Source organism: Haemorhous mexicanus, chromosome 5 (genome assembly GCF_027477595.1).
Source record: "Haemorhous mexicanus isolate bHaeMex1 chromosome 5, bHaeMex1.pri, whole genome shotgun sequence".
Lineage (NCBI taxonomy): Eukaryota > Metazoa > Chordata > Aves > Passeriformes > Fringillidae > Haemorhous > Haemorhous mexicanus.
The window spans coordinates 16,089,294-16,108,633 of NC_082345.1; the positions used below are offsets into that span (position 1 = coordinate 16,089,294).

At 45.6% G+C, this 19,340-nt stretch overlaps 3 protein-coding genes across 26 annotated transcripts in view; 1 reads left to right on the plus strand and 2 right to left on the minus strand.

The window, feature by feature from the left end:
* LOC132327183 (NADH-cytochrome b5 reductase 3) overlaps positions 1-6,659 on the minus strand; it is a 23,769-nt gene extending 17,110 nt beyond the window's left edge. Inside the window, exon 1 of one of the 2 annotated variants that reach the window (XM_059846087.1) lies at positions 5,871-6,659. Coding sequence is in view for 1 of the 2 variants with exons in the window: in XM_059846086.1 (XP_059702069.1) it covers positions 9-29 (21 nt within the window). In the remaining variant the exon portion in view is untranslated. Of the gene's footprint in view, positions 1-8; positions 152-5,870 lie in introns of those variants that run through there. The other variant, XM_059846086.1, reaches the window with a different exon arrangement.
* On the plus strand, positions 3,678-14,085 carry LOC132327182 (poly(U)-specific endoribonuclease-like). Its single transcript, XM_059846085.1, is given in 8 exon segments — positions 3,678-3,951; positions 9,006-9,105; positions 10,653-10,701; positions 10,704-10,763; positions 12,370-12,491; positions 12,575-12,687; positions 13,099-13,252; positions 13,675-14,085. Coding segments are annotated over 8 exon segments (933 nt in total). The 5' UTR covers positions 3,678-3,874; the 3' UTR covers positions 13,933-14,085.
* Positions 7,387-19,340, minus strand: part of A4GALT (alpha 1,4-galactosyltransferase (P blood group)) — a 35,278-nt gene continuing 23,324 nt past the window's right edge. For 18 of the 23 annotated variants that reach the window (XR_009486464.1, XR_009486475.1, XR_009486469.1 and 15 more), the window contains 2 exons: positions 14,335-18,895; positions 7,387-9,474 (listed from right to left, as the gene is read on the minus strand). Coding sequence is in view for 1 of the 23 variants with exons in the window: in XM_059846083.1 (XP_059702066.1) it covers positions 17,759-18,895 (1,137 nt within the window). In the remaining 22 variants the exon portion in view is untranslated. Of the gene's footprint in view, positions 9,475-14,085; positions 18,896-19,340 lie in introns of those variants that run through there. The other 5 variants (XR_009486465.1, XR_009486474.1, XR_009486473.1 and 2 more) reach the window with 5 other exon arrangements.

Genomic DNA, 19,340 nt, shown 5'->3' on the forward strand with positions numbered 1-19,340 from the left:
GCACTCACCACGCTGAGCTGTGCCCCCATCGCTGCCCCAACACACGGCGGGCACCGCCCCACTCGGCGATGATGCGCGCCAGGCCTACTCCGCCCCGTGACGACATACACAGTGCAGTCCCCGCCCCGCCCCGTGACGTCACACACCGCGATCAACTACGCGTGTCTCGCCCCGCCCCGTGACGTCACACATCGAGTTGGGCTGAGCACCGCCCAGTCCCGTGGCGTCACACCCCGCCCCGCCCCGTCCCGTCATGCCCGCAGGGCTGGGCCGGAGCTGTGGGAGGGTTGCGCGTTCCGAGCGCACGGCTGCGCTTCGTTTCCTTGGCTCACCAATCACAGACTGCCGTGGGTTTGAGGTGTTGCCAATTTCATCCAGTTCCAATCACACCTGCCATTATCCCAGCTTGCTCAGAGCCCCATCTGGTCTTGCACACTTCCAGGGATCCAGGGGCAGCCATAGCTTCTCTGGGCACCTGTGCCAGGGCCTCACCACCCTCACAGGGAACAATTTCTGCCCAATATCCAATCTAAACCTGCTCTCTGTCAGTGTAAAGCCATTGTCCCTTGTCCTGTCACTCCAGGCCCTTGTCAAGAGTCTCTCTCCATCTTTCCTGTGGGCTCCCTTCAGGCACTGCAAGGCCACAATGAGGTCACCCCACAACTTCTCCAGGCTAAACAATCCCAGTTATATTAGCTTTAAGGATTAATTAATGAGAATGTTTATCCAAAAAACACTGGAACTGAGCTGTGCAATAAGATACTGTTTCAACCAGGCTCCTTTAAATTTTGGTTTACACCAATGTGTGAAAATTAGTGACTAATAGCCACATGTATCTTTGTGTCTATGCTAAACAGGAAGCACTTCAAATCTCTTCAATTAATATGTCTTCACATACTATGTTTTCACAATATGCTTCAATGATTCCTAGACAGTTTCTCCTTACAAAATCAAGAAAGGTGTATGCTTGGCAGTCCTAAAAACAAAATAATAAAAAAAAGTCTTTCCTTATCCCCTAGGCTCACACAGAGGTGCAGAGCCCCTCTGTGCCCAAGCAGATATTTTCTTTCATCCTCGTGGTTTGCTGAGTGTGCAGCTGGCTCATCTGGCTGTGAGAACATAAGTCTATCATGATTAACTTATTAAACTTGGGAATTAGCACTGGGAAGTGAAAGAATATTAACAGACCAACCTAATGCTAAGAAGGTTGTGTCTCAATCCAGGTATGCACATTTAGCTGCAGGGGTGGATATTTATTCCTGCTTTTTCTATTACAAGAGCATGCCTGGCTCTTTAATCCTGATAATTTTCTCTTTCAGGATGACAGCTGCTGCACCAGAAATTCTGCAGTAAGTGCAGGGATTGTAACACCACTGGTTACATAAAAGGACTCCAGAACTGAGAGGGTGAGGCTTAGGAAAAGGGAGATAACTGAGACAGGCACAGGGATCCTGGAGTTTGTTGGGAAAAAATCTGGCAGGAGAGACTCCAACTTGAATATTTAAGGAAGAGTGGAGACCTCAGTGTACCCATGCTTTGCTCTGACCTCACTGGCTTCCAACTGACCAGCCCAGGCTGTCTCCACTGCCTTTCTGTGTGGGTCAGCTTGTGGGGACTTGGCAGTAATAGCCAAAGCTCCCACGGGAATGTCCAGCATCGTCAGTGTCTGATAAACTTTCCTCTTTCTGTGCAGAATGTGACCAAAGGTCCGCTCTGCCTTTTCCTGGGAAAGGACTGAGCGTGCTGTAGATCTGCAGGGTGCTTGTTCCAGCTGGCAGCTTTTACTCAGTCTCCTTGAGAGCCTATCCAGCCCAAATGTGCCCTTTGTGCTGATGTGAGCCCTGCCTGCTTTGGTCTGGAAGCCTGTAAAACTCAGTGCTCTCACTCACACCTCTCTAGATTAACCAAAGAGGTTTAAATAACTCTTTCTCTCCCCAGGGAAGTGTGAGAACCAGACTAGAGGTGACAAACCAACACCTATTCATTGGCCACTTTGGCTGAAAAAGTAAAATATTTAGGCCAGAAATGCACAGATGCCTGCATGCTTTAGAAACATGTTTTATTCCCAGGATCTCCTTGATCCTTTATGTTGGCAAAGGTCAGCATCTGATGCTTGAGGCGGTGGTTTTGTCAGGCAGAACTTCTTCTAGAAGTTCTTTGCCCTCCTTTGGAAATGCTGGCTGTGTGGGAGTGAGACAGCACCAAACACTCTCCCCATTCCCTTGGGACAGAAAAAGAGGAACAGAGCACAGAGGCTGCCTTGCCTCAACTCTTGCACAAAACCCATGTCCGCTGTCCTGTGCAATGGCTTTGACAAAGCACTGGCTGGGCTGTGCTGCAGAGGAAGCCAATATAATAACACCCATGTGGATACCAAGGCTGCTCTCTGCACACTCTCTTCTTCTGCATTAGACCTGGGAATGACCCAGATTCTGTACTGATCTAATTTGCCTTTGATCAGTTTAGTTTCTGTCAGCAAACACACTCTTTCATTCTTCTCAAGATCTCTGCAGTTTTCTTATATCAGTGTCCAAATCAAAACCAGAAATTTTCAAAGACATACAAGTATACAGTTGGTTGTGAAATCGCTGGTGATGCTGTTGAGCTGTAATTTTATTAAAGATTTACTTAAACCATTGAGTCCAGTGATGATGCTGCTTGTAAGTGAAAATTTCCTGGGCTCCCATCTGGGCTCTTTCTCCTAATGTGAGTAAAGAAGTTGCATTTTTTTAATAGACAGAATATGCCCACTGGCTTTTGTATTTTAAATGAAAGCACAGAAGAAGAGTTCCTGCATTCAGTTGATAAACTGGTGCAGTTGACAAATCCAGGGCACTGGATTTTTGTCATTTACCATGTTTACCCTGAACTGCAATAAATACTAACCAAGGATGGTAAAGAAAATTTCTGTTGAAATTAAGGATATTCAGTTTTGAGATACTTTAATTTCCCCTACCAGTGTCATAAGGAAGCTTCACTTCTAAGTGTTTTAAGTGGGCCGCATGTCTTGTTCCCGATGCAGTCTTGTGTGTCTTCACCACCAGGGGCTTTATTTGGCCCTAAATTGACTCTTTGAAGGGGTTCATGGACCAGAGGTGCAGAACCACTTCTATGAGTGGTAGCTAGCATCAAGCCATTCTGGCTTCTCTATATACATATACCTAGTTTAGACCTAAAGCTATGCTTTTCAGAAATTAATTATGATGATGAAGAAGATGTCACAAGTACCAACCAAACAACAATAAGCTTTAAACCATCTGAAGGTTGATTAAGACACATCATAAATGCAAGCTTCCCAGGACAGGCATCAGCACCTGCCACCACTTGCTTCCAGTGGCACATGCAAAGTTCTGCAAAGTTCTGTTTCTAAAACATTTCCTGCTTGTATCACCTCCTAATATTCACAAGATCACACATAGCAGTTTCAGCTGTAAATAGAGATGCATTTGTTGGGTTTTTTTCCTTCACCACCTTAGATTTTTTTAAATCTCAGATTAATTATCATCTTCCCTTCTACTGTCAAATAATAACTGGATACAGAATAACAGGACTAGAATGTCCCATCCATTTCAAGGCTTTCAGACTTGCACTGCTTCTTTCTGGGCTAAAACTTATTCCAGAGACATAAAATCCATTTGGCAAATAATCCATGATGCAAGATAAATTGAGGCAGGATCCCGCTACAGGTGCCTCTGACTTCCTGGTGTGAGTGTTCCTGAACTGAGAGCAGTGTGAGTTGTGGTGTTGTCCTCAGACTCTTGTGGGAACTGGCACCTCCTGCCTCTCCTGTGCCTTCCTGCCAGGCTGAGTGACAGTCCTCAGCAAGCAAGAGGAGTGGAAGGGGAGCACAGCTCGAGCCTTGGACTGTGGGAGGATGGCTGAGTTCTGGCTGCCTTCTCCCTGCTCAGAGTATTTCCCAAGAGAAAAACTTCTTCCCAGCATGACAAGTGGGTAAGAGACCATCATACTAATTCTCCTCTAACAGGCAGGGTAGGCGGGGTGGGATATATTTTTCTGTAAAAGGGTGAATATTACATGACATGCAGCACAGCAAGAGCCCTCTTCCTCTTTCTGTTCTGTTTTACTGACTCACTACTGTGTAAAACATTGGTGAGGCTACTGAACCACTAGATTAAAATAATGTTAAATCAGATTAAATATAAAAAACAGCTAAAATATAGCTAAAACCAACTTAAATATAGCTGGTAATTCAGAATCAGTTCTTCAAACATCAGCTGCCTGCCCAGGACCTTGAGAGTTTGTTCCACTCTCATGTTTGCCCCTTGACATTGCCTTTTCCTTTCCACATACAAAAACTGCCTTATGTATCTTTTGATATTTTAAATACCAGCTTTACGGGGGGGGGGGGGGGGGGGGGAATCACTGGACTCAAATAGAAGACGTAGCTATTGGCACAAGATGAAAATCTAGAGAATTGTTTCTATCTTGTTAGCCATAAAAGCTGTTGCATGTATTTCACAATATTTGAACCAAGTTTTTTAAATTATTTGATACTTCTTGTAAATGGCTGCTCATCAGGTGTTCCAAATCCCTTTCTTCTCTATATAAAGGTTAAAGGCTGTATAAAATTGCATATTGTTGAAAGGATCTCTGAAAGTAAATTTACTTTGGAGAAGGTGCTCAATCAGACCTTATTTGCAGGGCTTCATGTGACCCATTTGCAATACCTGTTCTTCTAGCTCTAACACTGTTGACTTGCTCACATTATTTGCCATTGACCTTTAATTCTTTTCATGTCTTGAATAATTTCTGATTTATAGCAATAACATCTTCTTCTTGGAGCATTGTTTTGGGTAGAATGAAGACTAAAATGGAGATGTTAGATTCTTTGGCTCTAAACACACTGCTGGTGCATCGAGCAAAAAGCCTCTCCCGGGTTTTCTCAGCTCTTAAAAGTGCAGACTGAGTGTTGTTTCCTGGGGTGGTGCTTTGCTCATGTAAGCACATCCAAGCAAGGCTCCAGCTGGACAAAATCCAATTGGCTACAATTCTTGCACAGAAAAAATTAATTCTGTGTGCAAGCATAAATCTAGCAGCTCAGAGCTTTCACACAGGGAAAGGACTGAGAACTGATGATAAAAATCTCTGGTTTGAGTCACCCATGCCATTGTGTTGAAAACCAGGGAGAAAATATGCAATACCGTTTTCCAGGACAACCTTACCTACATGCTGGTGTGTCATGGATTTGCATGAAGGTGTTGGGCATCTTCTCATTTAAACTGCCTCACCTTGCATGTGTAAGCTAAGTTTATGGCCCTTTTTAAAGAGATACTGTCCAGAAAGAGTTTTACAAGATGACTGTATAAGTTGCTAGACAAGTTTTTTGCTTTGGCAAGGGTATATGTTTTTAGTCTTCAGCTACAGCATAAACAGGTGCTCTCTCTGTTTGGAAACTAAAGGAGAGGAAAAAGGAGAGGAAAAGTCCATGATGATATTGTGGTAACACCTAGAAGAGATAAAGGACAGTAAAGGCTTTTACCTTGTAAAATTTAGTGATTTCAGTTTTGGGACAAGTCTCCTGAATGGAGAAATACATTTAGGAAAAGTATACTTATTGAACAAGAATGAGGATTAAAATCTGTAGGTACACTCTTATTGCTACCCTCTCCTAAGTAGACTCCTTGAGCTCATGATATTTCATAATATTTCAAAGGAGGAAAGGTCAAACTATGCTTTATAAACACAGGACAAATCTGCTAAGAGCAGACTGAGAGCAAGTGGGTATTAAAGAGATGATAGATCTCTCCTAGATAGGTGACTGTTATCAAAATATACACATACTGAAAGATCTGAGGAACAAAAATATTATAATAAAACCCAAATGACACCCTCCCTAATGTTCCACATACCCTGGATGTTCAGCAGGCAGCAGACTCCTCTTCACCAGCAGTAGTTCCTTCCAAAGTAAAATCTCTATTAAACATAATATGATGGTTCTCAAACAGGATAAACTGATACAGAGGAGCAGACAGCAGGAGGGTCCAGAATGCAGTACAAAAGTGATCCAATAAAATTAGGGCAGTCCAAGGTAAAGGCTTAAAGTTTGAAAAACATCTCCAGTACTGTTCTGTGAGCTCACCAGTCCTGTCCCTGGGCCTTCAGCTGAGCTGCTGAAGTGAGCAATTTTCTGTTTGGTGTTGGTTTGTAGGCTCTTTCAAGAAGGGCTTGCTCTTTGTAAGACTCCAGAAAGAATATGGAAGCATGGCAGGAAATAAATAAAACTGCTGCTGTTGGTGGCTGCTGAGTCAGCTCCCTGGGACATCAAGCAAGGGCCTCATTTGTTGACAATGCCCCACTGACTGCACAAGCAGAGCCTGGGTTTTGGGCAAAGGCTGAATGAAGCTCCTCTGTGACCGCCTCCTTCTTCTCCACTGTGAGATCCATGCAAATACCTGTTCCTAGCACAACTCTTCCTTCACATTCCTGTTTAACCCTGGCAACGAACATGTCCTTTAGCTCCTACACACTAGATTTTTAAATCTTTTTCCTTTCTTCAGGTATTGACACGTGTTCAAGCCCAGTTAAAAATTCAATTGATCTTTTAGATTTCCCATCCACAGCTATCCCAAAGTACCAGAGAACTGGAGGGAAAATGGATTGTGCCTCCAGCGTGGCTCAGGAACGCAGCAACTCAGATCCACAGCTGCAGGCAGGCTGAGGTGTGGCAGCTGCCGTAGTTATGGTTATCTGCCCTGCCCTTGTGCCTTTGCCACGAGCTTTGTTTGCTCTTCCTGCTAGAGAGCACGGAATTTGCCATTAGTGCTGATTAGTGTTATGTCTTCTCCTTCTGTTCTGCCCAGGAAAGCGAGTTATCTCTATCCTGGGCAGAACAGAAGGAGAAGATATAACACTAATCAGAGGTTCAGAGCTGGGCTGTGCCTTTTTTCAGTCTGGGAAAACCAGCTGTTAAAATCACAGCAGGTTGCTCCAAGAGCTTTTTGAAAGAAATACCAATTGTTGACAGATTTCTGTACTTTTCTTCTTTTCTGAAAAACATCTCTTGTGGAAGAGAATTCAAAATTATCAAGCAGTTCTTCCCTTGTCTTTGATGCATGTGTTGGTTTGTAACTGATTGATTCCACTGTCAGTTAATTAAAGATTAATCCAACCTCTCTTTTTCTCCACTCTGTTGTCCTAATCCCCTCTTAGTGTGGACATAAGGTACTTGAAACTGGAGCTACCTCTGGGTGCTTCATCACAATAACAACCTGTCACGGTTTGACATTGGCCAAATACCAGGCACCCACAAGAATCATTCCCTCACCCTCTCCTACCACAACTAGGCAGAGGAGAGAAAAAAAATGAACAAAGGGTTCATGAGTTGAGATAAGGACCATGAGAAAACACTCCAAGGCTAAAACAGGCTCAACTTAAAAGTACAAAGTGAATTTATTACCAACAGAGTCAGAGGAAGATAATGAGAAGCAAAATAAGCCAGTAAAACACATTTTTTCCCCAAGCCCCTCCCTCCTTCCACCAACAGTGCAGGGAGACAGGGCATGGGGGTTTTTGGTTAGTTCATCACCCAAGACCTTCTGCTGCTGCTCAGGAAGAGGAGTCTTTCCCCTGTGAGACTGTGGTGTTCCTTCTCACCAGTTCTCGATGAACTCCTCCAGTGTGGGTCCAAATCTCACAAGCAGCAGTTCTCCCAAAACTGCTGCACAGTGAGTCCCTCCCATGGCAGACAGTCCTCCCAAAACTGCTGCAATGTGGGTCTCTCTTTCCATGGGGTGCAGTCCTCCAAAGACAGACTGTTCCAGCTTAGGATCAAGGGCCCCCTCTTTCCAGCGGGTATTCCACTGGATCATGGCCTCCTCCAGGTGCCTGCTCCAGCATGGCAACCTCCCCCATGGATGTGGATGGATCTCTGCATCCCCTGTGGATCCCTGTGGGCTGCAGGGGCACAGATGCTTCATCATGATCTCACCATGGCCTGCAGAGGAACCTTGGCTCTGGTGCCTGGGTGCATCTCCTCGCCTGCTTCTGCACTGGCCTTGGTGTCACCATCTTGTTTCCCGCACATATTCTCAGTTCCTCCTCTTCTCTGGCTAGGAATAGAACTGTGCCAAATTTGTGCTGATTTTCTTCTTAGATCTGTTATGACAGAGGCCTCACCATCACCTCTAACTGGCCCAGCCTTGGCCAGCAGCATGTCCTTCTTCAGAGCCACTGGGGATTGGCTCTGCTGGACACAGTGGAAGCTCCCAGCAGCTTCTCACAGAAGCCACCTCTGTGCCCCCCCAGCTACCAAAAACCAGGCCATGCAAAAACAATGCACAACCCTACCTAAATTTTGTTGACAGACGAATGGACAGACTTCTGAAAACTGAACACTATTATGCAGGACAAGACTCCATTAAAAATTAGGGAAGGAGAAGCTTGGGTAGGTATGTGCATCACAGATCAGTGCATGAGGGATTTTTATTGTATGCAGACATGGCATTTAAAGCCTTACTTACCCTTTGTCACCACTACCTTTATGCTAGGATAATACCATGGCAAAGGAAAACATTCTGTGAGGAATCTTGATTGAAGGAAGAAGGGAAGAGTTTATAAGATTGCTGTGAGAAAAGCATCATAGGGAGAATTTTTTGCTTCCTGTTCTGTTGGCAGTGTTGCTGCATGGTGGGAACAATCTCCTGCTTGCCTCTGGTTGCACAGAATCCTTGGGAATGAAACACCACCATCTTCTTTTTTGTTTCATTGCATGGAAAACCACAGGAACTTATCAACAAGAACTTTGTTGTCTGACAGTCTAAGGGAAGACTCAAGTTTCCTTACAAGTTACCTGCATTCTTTAAAAAGGAATGTGGACCATAAGTATTGTGGTTTTTACAAGAAGGTGTGGGGAGAAAGAGAAACTTGATGCCAGGCTGATATCCAGAACATGGAGAGGCATTAGAAGACTCTGCAAGTGACTTGCAGAAATAACAGCACGTGCCTTTTTTTGTGCCTTACATGCATTCTTCTGTATTTCTTGGCAGGAAGGCCCCAAATTGTGAACTTTCTAAGCTTTTCAGTGAGATGTGGGATGCAGATGTTCATCGCCTTAGGCCTGGGAAAGACTACACAATTGATGTGCAGGTAACCAATTGCCAAGTCAGGATTAAGGGCAGGTGGTGCTGCAGGAAAAGGTGCCTGCAAAAGGGCCTTTTGCTTAAAAAGTTGCCTATGCTTTGTCATGTCCAGTGGGAAAAGCATCCCTTAGGAGAGGGAATGGTACAAAGAACACAAATGGTTCACACTTACCTGGACCTTGGTTACAAGTGGAGTCTTTCAGATGTTTGTCTTGGGTCCTGTAATATTTCATCTCTCTATCTGTGAGCTGGAGAAGGAACAACTAGTGTGCAACCCTTCCAGTTTTGCAGATGACAGCAAACTGTGGTGATGAAGTTGGTATGCTCAGGTGCGGGGCTTCTCTTCCACTGGACATAGGGAGGCTGGAGGAATATGCTAAGGAAGGAACATCATGAAATTCAACAAAGACAAAGGAACAGGATGCTCAGAGAAGCTGTGAAATCTCCATCTTTGGAGGCTTTCAAGACCCCAAAAGATGACACCCTGAGAAATAGTCTGAATTCAGTGTTAACCACACTTTGAGCAGCACTAGAGATGTTCTGCTCCACCCTGTGTGTTTCAGTGTGTGAATGACAGCTTGTGTGTGTGGTGTGGGTGACTTGCAAGGATGGAGAAAGGGAGATAGGTCCCAAGTCATTCTAGGGGAATAAGGGAGGAATTTGAGAAATTCCTGGGTTTCTCAAATTTCCTGGTATCTTTGTATCTCTGGGAGAGAAGGGAGTAGCAGAGAGGGGTGGGTGAAGATTTCAGGACTGTTGCTTCCAGTCCCGGGTAAATGTGAAGAAGGAGTGAGAGATTTCATAAGCAGCCATTTCACTCCTTACTAGCTCAGTGCAGTGCAAACATGACCGTGTGTTTTGGCCACAAACTGCAACAGGCCAGAATATTCACAATCCAGTTTTGTACTCACACAAGAACTCACTTTATTCTGATGTTACTTAAATACTTCATTCCAATGGTGCTTCATATTATAACAGATAATTTCCTGTTGCTGATAAACTCAAAATAGTGGTACCTACTTCAAGCCAAAATGTGTGTGGGGAAAAATTCTCCTATATGGTTTCTCCATTTGTCAGAATAAGGCTCTAGTACCTCTTGTCTGTGTTAACAAGCTACTACTCATCTTCTATCTTCTTTCCTTGAGAGAGCTCTTTGTGGAATAGAAATTTGAAAATTATCAGGAAAGCCTCCTTAAAATTGCAGACACAGAAGGTACCCAAATCTCCTTTTTACTTATTTGTGGTGGGAGGGAGCCCTTGCTCTACATTACTTCTGTTTCTGATTTATATAGTATAATAGCTGGTTACTGAGCAGAACTGAACTATGGGCCATTACAATCATCTCTGAGGAATCAGAAATTTCAGGCTCTTAGAGATGTCAGAGATTGTCTTTTTTTTATGCTGGCAGTTCTGTAATATTGTCTCTCATTTAATAGGAAGACAATTCATAGCAAAGAATCCTGATGGCATTATGGGGTTTGGTTTGATTATCACAAAGGCACCACTGTCTCCTCTAAGGACATCTTACTCCTTGTTTTCCTCCATTTTTGCTAGGGAAAAGCAGGTCCAGCACAGCAAGGGGACAGTGCTGTCCAGGACAACGCACCAGACATCTGTTTCACAATTTATGCGAAGAACGCCTGAGGAGCATAAAAACTTTTGCAAGTGAGACCTGTTCTTTTTGTTAATGGTAGATGCGATATAAAAAAATCTGTGCTGTATTTAACATGTTTGCCTAAAATATAACATTGTATATAATTTGGGTGGTGGTGAGGATCATCAGACTGCAGGTCATTTGAAGGGAGTTTTTGTAACAGTTGCTTGGAGATTATCTGAACCTGAGCCTCAGGAGGAACATCCTCTTGTGCCCCAGGCAAAATCTGAATTCTCTGGCTCTTCCACTACAAAGTAAAAGGGATGAGACGCTTACCAGCTCGAGAAGTGGCCCAAGGGAATCTCACAGGGTTCAACAATACCAAGTGTTGGTGCTACACCTGGGTCAGAACAGCCCCTGGGATCAATCCAGGCTGGGGCTGAGCACAGGGAGCAGCCCTGGCAGAAGCACTTGGGGGTGCTGTGGGTGAGAGCTGGCCCTGCCCCAACACAGAGCCCCCCTGTGCTGGGCTGCACCGGGAGCCCCAGGGCAGCAGGGCAGGGGGGATTCTGCCCCTCTGCCCCACCTTGCTGAGCCCCCCCTGCAGGGCTGCATCCAGCCCTGGACCCAGCACAGGAAGGGCAGGGAGCTGCTGGAGCCAGGCCAGAGCAGAGACACCAAGGGAATCAGAGGGATGGAGCAGCTCTGCTGGGAGGAAAGGCTGAGGGAATTGGGATTGTTCAGCCTGGAGAGGAGAGGGCTTTGGGGTGACCTCATTGTGGCCTTGCAGTGCCTGCAGGGAGCCCACAGGAAAGATGGAGAGAGACTCTTGACAAGGGCCTGGAGTGACAGGACAAGGGAGAATGGCTTCACACTGACAGAGGGGAGGTTAAGATTAGAATTTAGAAAAAATTCTTTCCTATGAGGGCAGTTGGCACATAATGGTGAGCAGTTTGTCCAGAGCAGCTGTGGTTGCCCCATCCCTGGCAGTGTCCAAGGCTAGGCTGGATGGGGCTCTGAGCAACCTGGGATAGTGGAAGGTGTCCCTGCCCATGGCAGGGGGTTTGAACTGGATGATCTTTAAGATTTCTTCCAACACAATCCATTCTATGATTCTATGCATTCAAAAAGACACCAAATTCATCTTTGCTCCCTTACTCACAACTTTCAAGCCCTTTCAGATAGTAAGAGATCCACAGCTAGGTCTTGCATTTCTGTTGGGGGCTATACCTCAGCCATGTCTATGAATGTTTCCTTCCTTAATTTTTCTCAAGCTCAAGACATCTGATATGGGTTTATGCTCTATTATTCCTCTACTGAAATAATGCCCACAAAACCTTGTGCTAGCATAGCTCAAGGTCCTAAGCTTGTGTCTATAACTGTGGTGGGCAGATGTGGTTTGTTTTGGCAGGTCATTATTACTTCAGCACTTGGCTCCATAACGAAGCTCAGTAGCTGTTTATCTTTGAAAGCATCTATAAAAAGTACAGCAGTGATCTGGCCTTGAGTCACCTTGAGGCCTACACTTAACAGTATACCTGAGAGTAGAATCTGACATATAAAGGAATGGCTTTCTCTAAGGGTTGTCAAGACATATTCTATGGTGACTTTTTATGACGGCACTCTATTGTCTGGATCAGGCATATGAGCAGACTGAAAGTTTCTCTTCTTCTGCAGCCTTTATTTCCTTATCGGACAACTATGAGACATCAACTGGTGTAGCAGAAGTAGTGACTCCAGAAGAAATAGTTGAAAACAACTGTTTCCTTAATGCTATCTTAGCAACAGAAGTCATGAGAGTGAGTAACACAGATCTTTTTTGTCACTGAAAACACTGATTAAAAAGTAAACTGTATATGTATCTTGGTTTTCTACCCTTCAGCTAGCTCATGACTATCTGCTGAAAAAAAACCTAGCAAGGCCAAACCTTGCTGATTTCAAACATCAGCTTTATGAAATCTGGTTCCAGCTCTATGCCAGGAAAGAAGGAGACAGGTATGTTTGATGGGAGTGGGCACTGATAATCTCTGTGCTATTCTGATTTAGGTAAATGTAAGCCCGAGTTCCATCTGCTACACATAGAACTGGAAGACAGCTTCAGAATAGCTTCAGCATGACAGAGAATGGGTTTAGATTGGATATGAGGAAGAAATTCTTCTCTGTGAGGATGGTGAGGCCCTGGCACAGGTTGTCCAGAGAAGCTGTGGTTGCCCCATACCTGGAAGTGTCCAAGGCCAGGCTGGATGGGGCTCTGAGCAACCTGGGATAGTGGAAGGTGTCCCTGCCCATGGCAGGGGGTTGGAATGAGATGGCCTTTAACGTCCCTTCCAAACCAAACCATTCTACATCTCTATGAAACACATAAAATACCTATATATTATTGTGTCTTTTTTTCTTCTTCATTAGACCTGATTCTTGTGGTTTTGAACATGTTTTTGTTGGAGAGACAAGGCATGGTAAAGAGATCTTAGGTTTGCACAACTGGGTGCAATTTTACCTTCAGGAAAAGAGCAACCAGATTGATTAAAAGGGATACGTAGCTCGGAAGAACAAAACCAGGGTAAGAACAAGCCTTTGGGGGCCTTTGCAAGTAAAACAAATGGATTCAGAAATAAAAGTTGTGATGAAACAAGTGTAATAATGCAATCATAGGCTCAGGGTTTTGAACAGCAATAAGTATATACAGTACATAACTGTGTATAAGATTGAACAATGACATGTCTTCCAGCTTCATTTTTTGCAAAATCTATTTTAAAAAGTAGTGCTGGTATTTACAGAATTGCAACACTGCTGAGGCTTAGTTGGGATAAATGGTCATGTATGCTCCAGAGATCAGGGAAAAGATTGTGCCCAGCTATAGCACCCAGGCACACCAAGGATGACTAAATCTTACAAAGCTCTCAAAAATCTGGAATCAGAAATTCTATTTGTCCAGTCACAGCTGTGTTGAACATTATTCTGTTGTTTCATTTATGCTTTCAGCCTGATAGAGATGACCAAGTTTTGAGCATCCAGTTCAGCTGGAAGGGCTCAGTCAAGCCAGTTGGAAGCACCTTTATTGGTGTCAGCCCGGAGTTTGAATTTGCCCTTTACACAGTCATTTTCCTGCTGTCTGAAGAAAGAGTCACACGTGAAACAGTGAAGATAAATGAGTGTGAGCTACAGATGGTTGTCTGGCGCCATGGGCACCACATTGGAACAGCATATCCAGTACTGCTCAGCACCACTAGTGAAGATTAGTGGAGTGAGCAGAAAACTTCCTTTTTTTAAATTGAGGGAAAGGAGGAGTGGTGGAGACAGGAGGAGTGGATGGGGGGTAGACAGGACGAGACAGCAAAGTTAATATGGTATTTTATAAAATTAATTTCAAGTAAAAATTGATGACTCCGTCTCTTTTGGTCTGCAGTGGAATGTTTAATCAGTAGTGTGCTGTGACACTCAGAAACCATGAAACATACTCCTGCTCACATTAAATTTACATCAAAATTACGTCAGTCTTCCCTTTGGCATGATAGCACTGTACTTTTCAGCAAATAATGGCATTTAGGAAAAGGTTCTATTAAAACTGATACACGAATTTCTCTCAGTTTTTAGTCACTGCATATCTAAAAAAGCAATAACTACACATTGCTTACACTTTACCTTCCAGACAGAGGCTTTGATTTGGCACAGGCAGAACTCCAGGATGTTTTAATCTCTTCTCATTCCATAAGAGGTTAATTTCAAGTGCATTATTACAATACAATGACCTGGACACACAGGGAACACATTTAGGTGAGGAGATGTTCATCAGATCCACAGTAGGCCGTAAAATATTCTTTCTTTAACACAATTTTCATATACTCCCTATGTATTCCTGAAACACCTGGATGTCAACTTCATGCTACAGGTACTAAGAGGGCTGACTCAGAAAGATCCCTCCCTCCTTGATTTGTTGCTTGTCAACAGAGAGGATCATATGATCCTCTTGAGTGGAGATAGGTGGCTGTCTTGGCCACAGCGGTGATGAACCCATCGAGTTTAAAATATCTGGTGACAGGAGGAAAAGTGCCAACAAAACTTCAACCCTGGACATGGGAGGAAGCGACTTCAGGCTGCTCAGGGAACCAGTAAGTAAAGTCCCCTGGTGTAGTGGTTTTGGTTCATCAATTTCAGATTTTTGAAATCTTGAATTTGATATTTTGAGAAAAAAATTGAGGGTGTTTTTTTCTCAAAATTTGAGATTTTGAGATTTGAGAACCAACACACCTGGGAAAATGCTTTTGAAAGTCCTGGGGTCCATCAGGGCTGTGGCCACCTTTTAAGCACCAGCTCCTCAGGGCACAGGAACAGGCAATTCCTAGAAATTGGAAATCAAGCAGATGAGGCAGAAGGCCACCTTGGCTGAACAGGAATCTTCTTTTGGAAATAAGGTAAAAAAGGAAGGGGTATGCCCAGTGGAAGCAAAGTCAGGTGATGTGGAAGGAATATGGAGATGCTGCTTACCACTGTAGGGGGAGAACTTGTGTGGCCAAAGCTCCACTGCAGGTGAAGCCATCAGAAATGTGGGGGACAATAGAAAGAGGGTTTAAAAATACATAAATGGCAAAAGGCAGTGCTGAAATGACATCAGCCCATTACAGGATGAGGATGGTCACCTCACAAACAGGGCCATGGAGAAGGTAGAGATGTTTAATGCTTTCTTTGCCTCTGTCTTCAACACTGATGATGGATTAAGGAGGTCCCAGCACCCTGAGCTGGAGGACTGTGACTATGAGAATGATAAACTCTGAGTTAACCCTGAAGGTGTGAGGGATCTGCTGCTCCAGCTGGATCCCTATAGGTCTATGGGGTATGACAGGATTAATGTGAGAATAAAGAGCTGGCTGATATCATCATGAGGCATCTCTTGATAATTTTTGAACAGTCTTGAGAATTTGGAGAGGTCCCAGTATTCAAAGGGCAAGAAGGATGACCCTGGAAGCTACAGGCCTGTCAATCTCACTCCAGTGCCTGCTAAAATTATGGAGATGATGATCATTATTCTGGGAGGTACTGAAAAACACCTGAAGGACAACACAGTCATTGGTCAGAGCCAGCACATCATGAGAGGAAAGTCCTGCTTTCCAAAACTAATTTCTTTTTATGCTAAAGTAACCCACCCAGTTGATAAAAAAACATCAGTAGGTGTAATCTTTTTGGATTTCAGTAAAGCTTTGGATATTATCTATCTCAGCGTGCAGCCCACAGCTAGATAAACACATCGTGTGATGGCTGAGCAACTTGCTTATGGGTCAAGCACAAAGAATGACAGTATCTGGGTGGCAGCAGACTGGCAGCCTATCACTTCTGGGGTTCCACATGGTGCTCTCTTAGGCCCCATTCTCTTAAAAATCCTCATAAAAAGCTTGAATGCAGGACAGAAAGGCATACTAAGTAAGCTTGCAGATGATAGAAAACTGGAAGGAGCTGTTGACTACCTCAAGGGTGAAGAGGCTCTGCAGAGAGCCCTGGACAAATGACAGGGCTGGGCAATCACCAATTGTGTGACGTTAACAAAGGCAAGGGCTGGATTCTGCACCTGGGATATGACAGCCCTGGATGTACAGACAGACTGGGAATGAGAGGCTGGAGAGCAGTGTTGTGGAAAGGGACCTGGGGATTTGTAAAGCTGATCTCTCGGGGTCTTTCGGGTCCAATCTGGCTAGCTTTGGATCCTGGCCCCTCACAGCAATACAAGGACAAAAGTGAAAGACTTGAGGCGCTCTTCTCCTAGGGACCAAAAATCCCACAGCTTTATTGTGGAATTACTCCAGGGGGTCCAAGGGAGGTCAAGATGACCAGAGGAAAAAAGAGACTGACTGTGTGAAAAGGGGGGATTTTAAACCCAGGGGAAGGGGGGCAGAGAAGAGGGAACACAGCCAATGGGATATCAGGGATGGGAGGGTGAGGGGAGGGAGTAACCTGGGAAGAGACCACCAGCAGAGCTTGGGGAGGGAAAGACCATGTGATATAAGAGGGGAATCCCATGATACTATTCAGTGCAAAATACCAACCCAGTGCAAAACAACAACTAAATAAACTATTTAGTGCAATACAATAGGGGTTGATGGCCAGTTGGACATGAGCCAGTAGTGCCCTTGCAGCCAGGAGGGACAGCCCTGTCCTGGGGCACTCGGCCTAGCATCGCTGGCCAGGCTCTGGGCTGGGGCGGCCTCACCTTGAATATTATGTGTGGATTTGGGTGCCACAATAAAAGAAAGATCTAAAGCTGTTTGAGTGTCCAAAGTACGGTTTTGGAGATGGTGAAGGGCTTGGAAGTGAAGCCACACACGGAGCAGCTGAGGGCACTTGGTCTGTTCAGCTGGAGAAGAGCAGACTGAGGTCAGAGCTCACAGCAGCTCTGCAGCTTCCTCAAAAGGGGAAGAGGAAGGGCAGGCCCTGATCGCTGCTCTGCGTGACCAGGGACAGGAACCGAGGGCATGGCTGGAGCTGTGTCAGGGGAGGGTCAGGGTGGATATCAGGAAAAGGTTCTTCCCCCAGACAGTGGCAAGACACTGAACAGGATCCCCAGGGGGGGCTCAGGGCCCCAATGATGACGCTCTCATTCGCAGGACAAGATTGTTGGAGTGTCCTGTCCACAGGCAGGGCCAGGGGTTGGACCCAAGATGGCTGCAGGTCCCTTCCAACAAAGAATATTCTGTGAAAATTTCAAATGCCACAGAGAGCAAGCCAAGGTCCCTACAGCTCTTGAATCATCACAAGGGGCTGCTCAGGCTGGGATTCACAGGAGGAGCCACTGGAGAACACCAAGACAGGACCAGCTGAGGGATGCTGATGAATGGGTTCAGCCTTCCCTGCAGCAACAGGTCTCGTGAAGGACAGCAAGAGAGGCTGAAGTCAGGTTCTGCTGTAAATTTGAAACACAAAGGATCTGAGGCAGAAATGTCAGGAATATCAGGTATAAAACCACCAAGCTGTCACACGGAACACCTGCTCGGGGGTCTAGAAACCAACTCTGGGAAAGGTCAAAGGCACTCGGTTTCCTTCAGCCTGGGGAATATCTCTGCAGCCAAGGGCCCCCAGGTCACACTGCACGCCTTGACAACTCTTCAGAGTCCTGTTTCATCTTTGTGTAGGTGGCAGGGCAGAACTGGGAATAGAGCTGAGCCAGGAGAGCCTGGGAGGGGATCTCTAACTTGGTCTCATGGCTCAGTTTGTTCCATATGTGCACTGCATAGGTGCTCTTAAGGAGCTCCTGAAGCTCCAAGGCAGTGACTGCCTCAAACAACTTCTTCCAGTTCTGCCAGGGAATAGGATAAACAACTTCTCGGGAAAGAGCACTCACACCTTTGCAGCTCATGCTCTTGATAGTCTCAAGGGAGCACCACTTCTTGAAGACGCGAGTTAGGAGCCCTGGGCCCTGGTGCCCCCAGACCCAGCCATTGTAATTCTGCACAAAGTCCTGCATGCAAAGCTCCATGAACTTGTGCTTGGCCTTAAAGGACAGAAAGGCCCCATTCAGTTCACTGTCATCCTGAATGCCGAGGGCATTGGTGAGGTTCTGTAAGTTCTTAAGCACAATGAAGTCTGTATCCAGGTAGATGCCACCAAATTTCCACATGAGGACAATTCGGCAGGCGTCAGAGAGGACATGTAAAAAATGAGGCTCCTGTTGCCGCTGAGGCTGCAGGAACCACTGTGCCAGAGGTGTTCCAGAAAAGAGCTCTGTCAAGTCCAGGGGCTGGATTTCCACATTGGGGAAGCAGCTCAGCAAGGAGAAAGCCCAGTGTTTGGGCAAGGAGGCGTTCCCTTTGGCCAAGCCTTTCATGAGCACCACGACCCGTGACGTGGGGTGTGACCTGGCTGCTGACTCCACAGAGCACAAGAACAGGTAACTTGGGGAAGTTTGCTCCGAGGTCTCCACAAAAAACACGTTTCCTGCGGAAGGAGAGGGCCCACCAGCAGTGATGAGGGGAGAAGGCACATGGTGAGCACAGCCGATCTCAGCAGACAAGCTGTAGGTGGGGCCGTGGCTCTTTGGGTCCTCCTCAATGCCCCAGTACAACTTGATGTAGGCAAAGGATACGAACACAAAGATGAGGATAAACAGGGCACAGGGCTTGTGGCTCAGCACCACCCTGGTCAGCTTTAGGAGGCAGCTGGGCATCCTGAGCATTCTTTCTCCAGCCAGAGCCTGCTCTCCTGAGACAGCCATCATGATCTGAAGGGAAGGAAAGAAGAGGAAAAACCTGACAGATGAGGCAGCTGAGTATGAGCCTTCCTTCACAGGTGTGTCCCACCTTCATAGCAATGCACAACAAACTCTTGGAACACCATTAGAGAACTCATCTGTCACCCTCTAAAACTCCAGGTCACTGTCAACAGGAGACATGAGACACGTACTCAAAGCCTGGCAGGAGGAGATAGCAGTGTTCTTTATGACCATCCCTGGGGCCCTTTCAACAGTCATTGTGTGGAACTGCTGTCCACTGACAGCTGGATATCATGAGGGGAGTTGTTCTCTCCTGATACACAACGTGTCCTTCCCCCAAACCAAACACAAGCCTCAGTCTTCCAGTAGTTGAGCCGGCAGTTGCTGCCTTTCCAAACCAACCACCTGCCTCTGCAGAGAGCCTGGCCCATTGTTCATGGCAGCGTAGCCTGGC